The sequence below is a fragment of the Nyctereutes procyonoides genome, unplaced genomic scaffold (assembly GCF_905146905.1).
Source record: "Nyctereutes procyonoides isolate TBG_1078 unplaced genomic scaffold, NYPRO_anot_genome, whole genome shotgun sequence".
NCBI lineage: Eukaryota > Metazoa > Chordata > Mammalia > Carnivora > Canidae > Nyctereutes > Nyctereutes procyonoides.
This window is the reverse complement of record NW_026575020.1, coordinates 19,897,172-19,909,862: the sequence shown is the minus strand read 5'-3', so window position 1 is coordinate 19,909,862 and position 12,691 is coordinate 19,897,172. Positions and strand designations below refer to the sequence as shown.

The following is a 12,691-nucleotide window of genomic DNA, read 5'->3' as shown; positions in this document are numbered from 1 at the left end:
TCATCTATAAAATCAGCCTCGTAGACTTGTGAAGATTAGATCTGAGGTCGCAGGCAACGCTTGGGGCGCGGTGTCTGGCACATTGTACGCACTCGCTCAATGCTAGCTATCCACGGCGCCGCCGCTGGAGCCGCTGGTTCTGGAATAAAGACACAGGTGCTTGTGCCCGCACCCCCGGCGAATCTCCGAATCTCCGGGTCTGGAGGACGGAGGGCAGCAGTCGCGCTAGGCGGGTGGAGGTCGTCGGTTGGCAGGAGAGAAGCCGTGCTCTGCGGCTGGCCTGCTCTGCCCTCCTGGCACCGCTGCGGCGAAGGGCGGGAGCGGCCACGCTGCGCTCCGAGCTCCAGGCGCGCGGCGGCGGCCAGGCGGGACGCAGTGGGCCGAGCGCGGGGCCGCGCGCTCCGAGGGACTTCTGGCGAGCGAAGCTGGGCGGGACGCGGTGGGCGGCAGGGTGACGGGGAAGGAACTGGAGTGAAGCAAAAGGCTCCAGGGCCTCCCCGGGGCCTTCCCCCCGCCCCTCCTGGGGGCGCTAAAAATCTGTCGGGGTGAGTCGGGCGGGAGGGGGTGCAAGTCGAGGCTCGGGGTTCGGAAGATTCCGTCCAGGGGCGCGCGAGCGAACGTGTCGGGCTCAGGGACCCAGCGGAACGCCAGCCCGCCCCGCCCCGCCCCGCCCCGCCCCGCCGCCGGCCCCGCGCTCCCCGCCGCCCGCCCCGCGCTCCCCGCCGCCCGCCCCGCGCTCCCCGCCGCCTCCCCGCTCCGGAGCGAGAGCTGCGCTGGAGGCTTCCTGCCCCCTCGGCGCCCGCACCTGCCCTGCGCGCCCGCCGCTGAACCTGCGCCGGCCGGGCGGCCGGGGGCGCCCCCACCCCCCTCCCCCCGGGCCGGGGAGCCGGGGGGCAGCGCCGGAGCCCGGGGGGAGCGCGGCCCCGCGGGCCGGCCGGCCCGGGCCGGGGGCAGCTAGGACGGCCCCGGGTAAGCGGCGGGAGGAGGGGCGGCGGGCAGGCGGGCGGGGCCGGGGCGCGGGGCGCGGGGGGGGCCGGCGGGGAGGCGGGGAGGCGGCGCGGGGCGGCCACGTGAGGCGGGAGCTGGGGGGGGGCCTGCAAGGTGCTGGAGGCGGAGAGCGGCGGGGCTCCGGCATCCCCCAGACTCCCACCAATCAGGTGGTGGGGAGCCCAGCGCCCTCCGACGCCCCCACCCGCCCACTCCCACACGGACGTGCGGGGACAGCCCGCGGGCAGACGTGTGACTCGGCCCGTGGGACCGCACAGCCGGGGCCGCCAGTCTGGGGCAGGACTCAGCGTGTGCAGGCCGGAGGGAGGGGACGGCAAGGCTTGGGCCCCAGTGCGTCCCGGTCTGTGGCCGGGCGCCGTCTGCAGACTCACTGCAGAGCGCAGGCCTCCGGGAGGGAGCGCCCCGCGGGCTGGGCCCCGATTCTCCGTTCTTGGGACAGCCCCTTCAGTCCACACCCAGCTAGGGACGCCGGGTTAATGGGCACTTAGACCCGGGATCTCTGCCTGAGAAGACGGAGGGGGCAGGATCACCTCCGAGTCAGGCTCAGGGCCACGCTCGGGCCTGGTGAGTTCCAGGCGGCTGGCCCCAGCTCCGTGGCCTCCCTTGCATCTCCTCCCTGGCTCTAGGGCTCTGCCCCGTTTATTTCCCACCTATTCTCCAGAAAGGGTTGATTTCTGCGCAGGGAGTGTGGCGTCCAGGAGAATCTGCAGGTAGGACACATCCTAGATACCTCTAAGCTGACACACCCAGAGAGACGTGGGGGGCTCTTCTTGCATTCCTTGCCCTCTCTTCCTCTCCACCTGCTTGTGCTGGTTATGTAATTAACCCAGCTGAGGCTCCCCGCCAAGCTGCCAGTGTCCAGGGATGCCCGAGGGGGCTGGGGCCTGCAGGAATTTATGGGGAGGAGGGAACAGTCTTTACCCCAGTGGGAAGCCCATAGAAGTGGATAAACACCTGTTGGGGAAAGGACACCACGTGCGGCAGAAAGGAAACCAGGGTCCTAGTCTTAGTTGATAGCTCAGCTGGCTCTGTGGTCTCCACTTCTCTCAGTCTCTGATTTTGGGTTTCGGTTTTACCTTCAATAAAACAGGGAGAAGAGTCTCTCTCTCTCTCTCTCTCTCTCTCTGTCTCATATACACACGCATACACACCACACTGCATGTAGGTGAGCAACAGTGGATAAGACCCATCCTGGGATTGCTAGGAGTCCCATTGAAATTTTACAAGACCTTAGATGGACAAAGGACCCCTGTACCTAACAGTGGCCACTGTTAATTGAACACCTACTGTTGTGGGCACTGGGCTATACTCTCATGACATCTCTTTGATGGCGTCACAACACCCTATAAAGTGTCTTGCCTAAGGCCACACTTTAGGTGGCAGAGCTGGGAATCTGACCTTGGTGGGTCTCATCTCAGACCCTGCCCTGGGTTTTACTATGCTGTATGTACACCTACCCCATGGATTGGATTTTCTGAGCCAGGCCAGACTGAAGGCCATTCAGCTGTGAACTGTGCACATATGGAAAGAACATGCATCCAAAGAGAAGACACACACGAAAGCGTGGCCCTGTCTGAATCCAGCAAACCCATCTGCCCTGGGCCCACGTAGTAGGCACTGTTGTCACCCTCCTGCGAACAGTCCCTGGACAGGAAGTCTCAGGCATGTACTAGCCTCCCTGGTCACCATCCCCAACAAAAGGAGAAGGCAGTGGTTAGGAGGTTTTCTTGGATTATCTCAGAAATAGGGGTTAATTACCCACCTTATATATGCAGAGCATAGCTCAGATTGGGCAGGTGGTGGGCCCACTGACCACAGCTAGGAATCATCATAGCTGGGGCTTATACCTAAACTCTAGAGTCACTCAAACTGAGCGAGCAAGGAGGTGATGGACCCGCAGCAAAGTCCAACCCTGTGGCAGCCCTTTCCTCGGCACCTGCTGTGTGCCAGGCCCTCTGAGGTCAGGCGATGAGACACAGCCCTTGGCCTGGAGGCAGTCACCAGCTAGAATCACTACACTTGGGGGTCAGAGGTACTGCAGTGTTATAGGAGTCGCTGCTCTTGCCAGCCGTGTCCCTCCCGAGTCTTCTCTCGAGTGGAAATACCTACTATCCTTGAGGGATACTGTATTGACTGTGGCTAACCACGTGGGAATGCTAACATTTTGTGCTCAACAAGTGGTATGCTTCAGAGCCAAAGTGGTCATCTGGTCCAGGGTTCTCAACCTGGGGAGGGGGGGGTATTTGGAAACGAGGTGTTTTTGGTCATCGTAGTAGTGACCAGACTCTGCTGCTGGCAGGTACCTCCTGGCAGCAGGGATGTAAAATATCCTGCCAGATAAAGAACTCTCTCCTCAAAATGCTGGGAGTGCCTCCTTTGAGACACACTGGACTTGGCTCCTCCGCCCCCGCCCAGGGCTCTGTGTGAAAGCTTGAGTTGGAACAAATCTAGTGTGCTTCCCACTCTGCTCTGCAGCCTGCCTTGGCTGGGGGGTGGGGGTCAGACCTGACGAAAAGTCAGGCCATAATACAGGAAAGAGCGATTCCCACTTTGCGGGGGCAAAGGGGGAGAGGGGAAGGAAAGGAGAAGGGAGGTTGGAGGGACTCTGGACAGCTGGAGCTGGATGTCCTGGGAAAGGAAAGGCATGCCAAGGGGGTAGTGACAGCTTCAGCCAAGTCCCCAAGGTGGGGAGGTATAGGACAGATCCAGAGAAAAGCAGGCCCACCAAGCCCACCTCTTGTCTCCACAGTCCAGGTGGAGGCCGCAGAGGGCCCAGGGCAAGCAGGGGCAGCAATGGTGGGTCCTGACGGTGGCTGAGCCCCCAGCCCCTGGAATATGCAGCCCAGGGGAGCCCCAGGCAGCGGCGAGGACGCGGTGGCGGAACGGGGCGGGAGGCATGGTCTCCACCTACCGGGTGGCCGTGCTGGGGGCTCGAGGCGTGGGCAAAAGTGCCATCGTGCGCCAGTTCCTGTACAACGAGTTCAGCGAGGCCTGCGTGCCCACCACCGCCCGACGCCTCTACCTGCCTGCTGTCGTCATGAACGGCCACGTGCACGACCTCCAGATCCTCGACTTCCCGCCCATCAGCACCTTCCCTGTCAACACGCTGCAGGTAGGAGGGCCCACTGGAGGGCCGGCCGGGGAGGGGAGCGGAGGCGTGGGGGAGAAGCTGGACTCCCACCCTTTCTAGGCTCCAGCGCTGTCCCCATCCCAGGGTTCCAAAGGCTCCGTGCCACACCATGGGCCACTCTGCTCAGAGCCATTGTTTGTGTGCTGCTTTATTCAACACATATTTAATGAGCATTCAATGTGTGGTGGGTGGGACCAGGATGGAATGGCGTGCAAAACAGATGTGCAGGTGGCTCTCAAGGAGCTAACTCACGGTCACACCCATGGCGCCTATAGAAGGGACAGCAGAAGAAAAAGCCAGGGCCGGAGAAAGGTGTGTTCTCAGAGACTGGAGGCCCCAATCAGTCTTTTGTCCAAAGGCCTTTCTTTAAGTGATGCTCTGCCCCTTGACCTCAGGGCTAGCCCACTGGGCACCCTTCCTGCAGGGATTGGATTCAGATGCCCCCAGTGCCATGGCTTGTGGTGCTCCTTCCCCCAGCTATAGGGACCAGATCCTCCTCCCCTCTACCTCTGGCCTGGCAGGGGATGGGGTGCCAGCAGAGGCTCGACTCTTAAGACACAGTTGCTCACCTAAGGAAGCCCCTAACCAGGTGTTCAGAGGTTTCTCTGGAAGGACAGATGGGGGCCATAGCGTGGCCAGTTGTGACCATAGATCCATCAGTGTCTGGTGCAGGGGCTCAGGCTCAGCACTGTCTCAGAAACTCTAGGCAGGATGACCCTGGCCCAAGTCTTGGGATACTTGTCTGTCCCATCCCAGGTGTGGGAGATCAACACCAAAGACAAAAGCCTGATCCACACATCTGCCCCTTGGCAACAGTGAGGTCAGAGGGCAGTGTGTCCAGAGCCAGGGCCTGTGGTTCTCCTCCACAGGAGACTTGAACAGCAGCCCAAATGGATATGCAAATCTCATCCTAGTCTTGCACATTGATCTTTGCTTATTTTTTCACATTTTGTTGTAGATTTAATTTAATTTTATTTTTTTTTTAAGATTTTATTTATTCATGAGAGACATGAAAGAGAGAAGCAGAGACACAGGCAGAGGGAGAAGCAGGCTCCATGCAGGGAGCCTGACTTAGGACTCCATCCCCGGTCTCCAGGATCACGCCCTGGGCTGAAGGCGGTGGTAAACCGCTGAGCCACCTGGGCTGCCCTAATTTTAATTTAATTTTAATTTTAGAATAGGTAAGACGCAGTTTAAAAATCCAAAAACTTTGTTAAAAAAAAAAAAAAAGGTCCAAACTGTAAAAGGTTACCCAGAGAAATCCCAGTCCTGCCCCTGCCCTCTTCACCCTGATTCTTGCCCCACACTCTATGGCCATCCTCATGGTTTTTTATTCACACTTCCAATTTATTTTTTTCTTTCTTTCTTTTCTTTCTATTCCTTTTCTTCCTTCCTTCCTTTCTCTCTCTCTCTTTCTTTTCTTTCTTTTTTTTTAAGATTTTTTTTATTTATTCATAGAGATGCAGAGAGAGAGAGGCAGAGGGAGAAGCAGGCTCCACGCAGAGAGCCAGACGTGGGACTCGACCCAGGGTCTCCAGGATCACGCCCTTGGCTGCAGGCAGCCGCTAAACCGTTGTGCCACCAGGGCTGCCCTCTTTTTTCTTTTCTTTTCTTTTTTTTTTTTTTTACCCTCTTTTTTCTTCCCTTTTCTTTTTCTTTTTCTTTTTTTCTTTTCTTTTCTTTCTTTTCTTTTCTTTCTCTTTCTTTCTCTTTCTTGTTTTCTTCATGAGAGACACAGAGAGAGGCATAGGCAGAGGGAGAAGCAGGCTCCCTACAGGGAGCCCAATAAGGAACTTGATCTCAGGACCCCAGGATCATGACCTGAGCTGAAGGCAGATGCTCAACCACTGAGCCACCCAGGTGCTCCCTCCCACACTTTCAGTTTCTTTAGACAAATAAGAAAATGTGTTCTATTCCACTCCCTTTCTTACAGAAGAAAAATAATTGTTGTACACCTGGTCTTTTTGCTTTAGATTATGACCTAGAGATCTTCCCTGAGTGTTAGTATTTGATTGTCAGTAGCATGGCTATGCTGTACCCACTGGAGAGATGTTCCATGGAGTCCCCTCTTGTTGAACAAGTGGATTGTTTCCAGATTTTTGCTGTCTTGAGCCACGGCACACCGATAGCCTTGTCCATAGTCTCTCTGCACACAGGGAGGCGTATCTGTAAAATCTAGCCCCAGAAATGGCATTGCTAGGTCAAAGGATGAATGCGGCTGGATTTGGAAGGGGAGATTTCCCTCCCTTTCTAGGAAGTTGCATGTTTTGTGTTGTCTCAAGGACCAGACGTGAGTTCTTGTTTCCCTAAAGCCTTTCCATCAGAGTGTATTGTCCAACTTTTGGAGTTTTGACAATCTGATAAAAGATGGTATCCTCAGTGTAGTTTTGGTTTGCCTCTCTGATTATGACTGCAGCTGAGCATCTTTTCATAGGTTTAAGGGCTTATGCATTTATTTTTCTCACAACTATTAATGCCTTTGTCCATCTTTCTGTTGGGTTGTTGCCCTTTTACTTCCTGATTGATCCTGAGTGTTAGACTCTCCTGGACGTCCAGGACTTCACTCCTGGACTTTGAGTAGAGACGTATTGAGACAGGACCCTGCATCCCCAAAGATCAAATATAAAAGCTAAGAATCTCAGTGGCCACTGTCTGAAAAGAGAAATACACTCCTCCCAATGCCAGCTGAGATGCAGCCTGGGAGGGTGGTCTGAGCCCCTGCCGCTCCCTCTACAGCTCCTCTCCTGTCAGAGGAAGCTGGGCTTAGAGAAACAAGCAACAAATGCAGGGTTGGCCCCCAGGTGGCTGAGCCTCCCTCCACTCCCCCATGTCCTCAGAACTGGACTCAGTTTCCACGGCTCCTTCTCTGTCTTGACACAGCCCCAAGGTGGTTTCTTGCAGTATGGAACTCTGCACGGAGCTAGCTGGAAGGCAAGCTGAGCTTTCTTGCTCCCTCCCTTCAATCAGGGGTGAAGGCACAATCCCGACAATCAGGAACCTTCCCCCTCTCCCTCTTAGGAGCCTCCAGAGAGCAGTGGAGGGAAGGTAGCCTGGAGGTCCCCTGGAGGAGGCAGCATGTTGGGGGGAAGGTGGGGCTGTCGCCCTCAAGGGCTGGCAGCTGTCCCCTCTCCCCAGCAGAGAGCTGGAAGACTTGGGGAGCCTCTGTGCCTCTCTCCCCATCCCTCCCACTCCCTGCTGATCTCTGCTCCTTGTGTGGGTTGGGGGAGGAGCTCTGTGCACAAAGGGGTCCCAGGCTCCCAGAGGGCGCTGGCTGCATCTGGTGGAGTGTAGTCCTCCCTGGGCTGAGAAGCCAGCCCCTGGTTCCCGACAATTTTAAATTTGCCCCCAGCATCTTTCCCCTGCACCAAAGTTAAAACTCAGCACGAAGAAAAGATGCCACATCATCTCCCCGGGGAAATCCACTGCGGTAGCTTCTAAGTCTTTCAGCTGGGAAGTGCTTTTCTGGAGCCAGCCTGACCACCGCTGCCACTGGAGTCTTTCCTCCTTTATTCCTGCACTGAGGTGGAGAAGCAGCTGTGGTCCTCCAAGCCTGGCCCCTGCCCCAGTGCAGCTCATAAGTTGGCAGCAGCTCCTCCATGTTTTTTGCCTCAGGTCCTCAGGGGAGAAGACCCTGGTTCCCTCTGTCCTTGGAAACCTCCACCATCCCCAACTTCAGCGACCCCTTCTTTCAACACACCAGCTGCCTTCAACTGCTCTTGCGTTTGCCAGCTGCTGGAAGGTTAATCAGCTAATTAATCTCTTAAGAAACCTTCTCTTGAGTACACTCAGCCTTTCCCTGAGAATTTGCCATAAGCATTCAGGAAGCCCTTTCTCCCTGGAGCTGCCCTTGAGCCCTGTTCCACACCGGCCCCCACTATGCATCCAGTTGCAATCTTTTTCTCTGGCCTTCTTCTCAACCCTGAGGGCAGTGTGGAGCAAACAGAAGGGGCAATTTGGGTAGCAATTTAAGGGCAGTGTCACAGGCAGGTGTTGCAATGATCCCACATGGAACAAGTGAGGTTCAAGACTAGCCTGGGTAGCACAGTTAAAGAGCCTGCTAAAGGCCAACACAGTAGGGAGGCACTGAGTGGGGAAGAGAAGGAGGTATGTAAACCTGAGGAAGGCCTGGCTCTGACCCACCCAGGAGCTCACAACAGAACCAGGGACCTGGGGATGAAAACAGCTCTAACCAAGGTATAGCCCAAGGGTTCTTAGAACACAGGAGAGGAAGGGAGTAGTCCCCTGCTTGCAGGAAGGCTTCTTGGAGGAGGAGGAAGCATTTAAACTTGAAGACAGAGGATGTCAGCAGATTCCACAACTAGGTCAGAGGGCTTGGCTCTTAGAGGCAGGCATTTATAACTGCATTTGAACAAAGGTCCCAGTGGTCAGATGAATAAATGAATGGTTTGGGTAATAAAATGGGACAAGGCAGATCTCTGCTCCAGAGGTGCACAGGACAGTGAGTGCATTGGCTCTGAAGGTCAGGCAGGGTGATCCGCCCTAGCCTGGCTGGGAGGTGCAGGAGCCGCAGCACTGAGCTCCTCCTTTCAGCTCTGGGCCAGGCTTCCTGGGGAGGGGGGTGGGTGTAGGAGGCTTGGGGTGCGGGGGCAGGTGTCAGTCTCCCGCTGGAGGTGGCTGGGGGCAAGGGGAGCCCTCAGGATGGCTCTGACCTTGGCACTGGCTGGGGGTGTTGCAGGAGTGGGCAGACGCCTGTTGCAGGGGACTCCGGAGCGTCCACGCCTATATCCTGGTCTACGACATCTGCTGCTTTGACAGCTTTGAGTACGTCAAGACCATCCGCCAACAGATCCTAGAGACGAGGTGAGGAGCCAGGATATGGCCCGTTATCACCTCAGTGGGTGCCCCAGGACTAACCACTTCCCGCAGAAAGTATACCAGATTGGGAAGGGGGGCATTGGTGAGGTACCCTCTGGTTCCTGCACATATATTCAAACATGCACACCATGTTACTCTCCCCATTTCTAATAACCCACTTTGGGATCCTTACCATGGGGTGGCTAGTCTACTGCAGTGGTTAGGAGCACAGGCTCAGGGCCACTCATCCACATCACTTTAAGCCAGTTAACAGGCAAGCCTCAGTGTCCTCCTCTGTAAAATGGGGACAATAATAGTACCACATTTTATTTTTTTAAAGATTTTATTTATTTATTCATAGAGACACAGAGAGGCAGAGACACAGGCAGAGGGAGAAGCAGGCACCATGCAGGGAGCCCGACGTGGGACTCCATCCAGGGTCTCCAGGATCACGCCCTGGGCTGCAGGCGGCGCTAAACCGCTGCGCCACCGGGGCTGCCCAGTACCACATTTTAGACCAGTGTTGTTGTTGTTTTTAAGATTTTGTTTGTTTACTCATGAGAGAGACGCAGGCAGAGGGAGAAGCGGGCTCCATGCAGGGGCCCTGATGTGGGACTCGATCCCGGGACCCCAGCCTCATGCCCAGAGCTGAAGGCAGACGCCCAACCACTGAGCCACCCAGGGGTCCCACAGACCAGTTGTTCTGATCAGAGAATATCAGGTGCCGCGGGGGCTGAGCGCTTGCCCGGAGCAGTACCGGCGAGGCACAGCCTGCCCTTCTTGAAGTGAGGGCTGGTGAGACCCGACTGCGGGGTTCTGAGATTCCCCCCACCCGGCCCGCAGGGTCATCGGCACCTCGGAGACGCCCATCATCATCGTGGGCAACAAGCGGGACCTGCAGCGCGGCCGCGTGATCCCGCGCTGGAACGTGTCGCACCTGGTGCGCAAGACCTGGAAGTGCGGCTACGTGGAGTGCTCGGCCAAGTACAACTGGCACATCCTGCTGCTCTTCAGCGAGCTGCTCAAGAGCGTCGGCTGCGCCCGCTGCAAGCACGTGCACGCCGCCCTGCGCTTCCAGGGCGCGCTGCGCCGCAACCGCTGCGCCATCATGTGACGGCCGGGCAGGGGCGCTCCCCGGGACTGCGGGCTGGCGGGGGCGGGGCGGGGCGGGGAGGGGCGGAGGGCCGGGGAGCCTCCGATGCCCGCCCACCCCGCCCCGCCCCTCCCCCCGGGGTCCTCCCGGGCGCCGCCCTTCCCTTGGGCTGCAGCTAGCGCAGGGCCCCGAAGGGCAGGGAGAAGGGCAGGGCTCTGCGGCCTATTGGGACGGTGGGGGGTGGGGGGGCGCGGGGGCGGGGAGGTGCTGCCTTGGTCCCCCCTCCCCCCCCCCCGTGTTCGTGTTCTCCAGAGAGTGTGTCTGTCCCCGTGTCTGTCTGCCCAAGCGTCTGTTGGTCCTTAGCTGTCGGTCTCCTCCACCCTCCGGTCCACCCTCCCGCCCCCAGCTCCGTTCACAGGGCTCTCATTTCGTTCATCCCCTCATCGCAGATCCTGGCAGCTTCTCTGTGAGGCCAGCCTTTGGACCGTCAACACCACCGGCACAGGGCAGAGATGTGGGTGGCCCAAGGACCATCATCAGGGTCCTAGGGTTGAGGTCCCAGGTCAGTCAGGAGGAGAAGGCTGAGCTCTCCCCCTTCCAGGGAGATCTCCCCGCCCAGCAGCCCCCAGAGACACAACAACCTACCTTCCAGCCTTAACTCGATGGTCCGTCCCTGCCGGGTGCCCCTCATCCCCTTCCTCACCCCACAGCCAGATCACCCCCCTGGGTTAAAACTTTTTTTTTTTTCTTGACACAATGTGGAGAGGGAATCCCCCAAAGGATAAATTTATTTCCACGATGTCAGGTTCCAGCCCTCTATTCCCTCCTGCGTTGGGTGGTCTGCAAGATTAGGGGATGTTGGGTTTGGGGGGCTGGTGGTGGGCAAGATGGTGCCCTGGGGTGGGGGGGTGGTTAGGTTGTGCTACTGAACACTCTTATCTGCCCATCCCACTCCAATCTGACTTCCCCAGACCCTGCCTGCCTTGAATCTCAGATTTCTCTGATAAATCTGAGGAGGGACAGAGCCAGGTAAAGAATTATGGGGACCTTTGTGCTTGGGGGAGATATGCCCACATCCCCACCCCTAGATAGAGGCCCTCAGGATCTGATGCCCTCTTGTCCCAACACCAGTTGGCCCTATGCCCTGACTCACTCCACCCCATTTTCTCTGGCTGTCTGGCCAGTTTCTACCTCTCGTCACCGGAGCTGATCACTGTCAGTTTTGTACCGATTTAGAAATAACAAAATCCATGAAGATACTAGGAGTGGCCTGAGGGATTACTGGGGTACTTGGAGGGTGTGAGCAATGGTGCGGTCCCGTGCCCCCCCCCCCCAACCTGGGCTGAGTTCTCCTTGAGGCTGAGTCCTGGTGTGGTGGGAGGATAGGAAGGTCCCTTGTTAGAAGAGGGGCAGACAACCAACCAACCCAGCCTTGATGTAGCCAAGCTGCAGTGTGTAGACCAGAAAATCAGGTAGCCCAGAGTGGTGATGGAGCAGAGTCTGGGGAAGGGGGCCATCGGTAGGGAATTTATCCAGATCCAGTGTGAGAGGAATCTGATTCTCCCTTCCACTTCCCCACCTGATTCTCCCTCCACCCGTGGGGTGTAGCACAGCCCTGCAGTGACTGCCCTGAGCTTGGGCAGTCCAGTATTCCTGGGTTCTACCCTGCTGTGCTGCATGACTTTGGGCAAGTGACTCGCCCTCTCTGAGTCTCCCTCTGAAACAGAGGAGGTGGCTCCCCTTCCCCACACCTTGGAGTGGGTGGGAGGGTAAGGAAGAGGGCCTGCCTCCTTTTATCCCCTGCATCCCAGCCCCCCTGGTTCACCAGGGGGATGGATGGGGTGAGGGATGGCAGCATCTCACCTGCCCCCATCACTGTCACCCCCAGCTGAGGCACCTGAGGTGGGCATGGGGGACCCAGGCCTCCGGCTGCCCCTTGTGGGAGCCATTGGAATGTATCGCCTGGCCGGCCCCCCTCGCCCCCTGCACTGCACTCCAAGTATTTGAGTTTGATTCCTTCCACACCCATTCTGAGTCTCTGTCCTCCCCACCCCCCCACCCCCCAGGGTTTCCCACCACAGGGGTCTGGAAGTGTGTATGATGCCCATTGCGCTGTGATCGGAAGTCAGATTAAAAATCAGGGAGTGTTTTCCCTTGTTTCTGTACAAGGCATTGGTTGGCTCCGTTCCTGCCCTGGAAGGGAAAGGACTCCCTACAGGGCCCGCCGGCCTGCTGAGCTCTGCTGCCGACGGACCAGAGGACCGGCAGGGTGATGAGGTTGCTCTGAGTCCCAGAGCCTGGGGCAGCCAGGAGGCTAAGAGGAGTTTGGGACTCACCTCTCCACCTGGCCCCCTCCCCCTCCAGCCCTCCCACACCGATCAAAACCATCCCGAGGGGAAGTGAAAGGCCTCCCCTGCCACTCTGAGGAAAACTTACGTAACTCGTCTCAAACCCCCCTCCCCCTGCTGCTGCGGCTGTGTCTTTGTTCCCACTTGTGGCTGAGCCTCTCCGGTCCCCTTCGTGGCTGTAGATGTGATAAGAACACTCTCCGCCATCCTTCCTGACTCCGAGTGATCTCAGTTCCCAAAACCCAGAGCAAAAGCTTTGAAGTCCCGAAGGCCTGTGTGTCCCTGTCCTTGGTGCTG

General features: G+C 57.7%; 1 protein-coding gene across 3 annotated transcripts; it reads left to right on the top strand.

Moving 5' to 3' along the window:
* The first annotated feature begins 724 nt into the window (after positions 1-724).
* Positions 725-12,489, top strand: RASL10B (RAS like family 10 member B). Of its 3 annotated transcripts, none has more exons than XM_055334555.1 (4): positions 725-969; positions 3,758-4,120; positions 8,835-8,959; positions 9,797-12,489. In XM_055334555.1, exons 2-4 carry the CDS (start codon positions 3,905-3,907, stop codon positions 10,065-10,067), a joined length of 612 nt encoding a protein of 203 aa, XP_055190530.1. In that variant the 5' UTR covers positions 725-969; positions 3,758-3,904; the 3' UTR covers positions 10,068-12,489. The 3 variants fall into 3 exon arrangements, with proteins under 3 accessions (XP_055190530.1, XP_055190538.1, XP_055190526.1); XM_055334563.1 differs by lacking the exon at positions 725-969 and adding an exon at positions 1,080-1,718; XM_055334551.1 differs by lacking the exon at positions 725-969 and having other exon boundaries at positions 1,080-4,120.
* Positions 12,490-12,691: the final 202 nt, after the last annotated feature.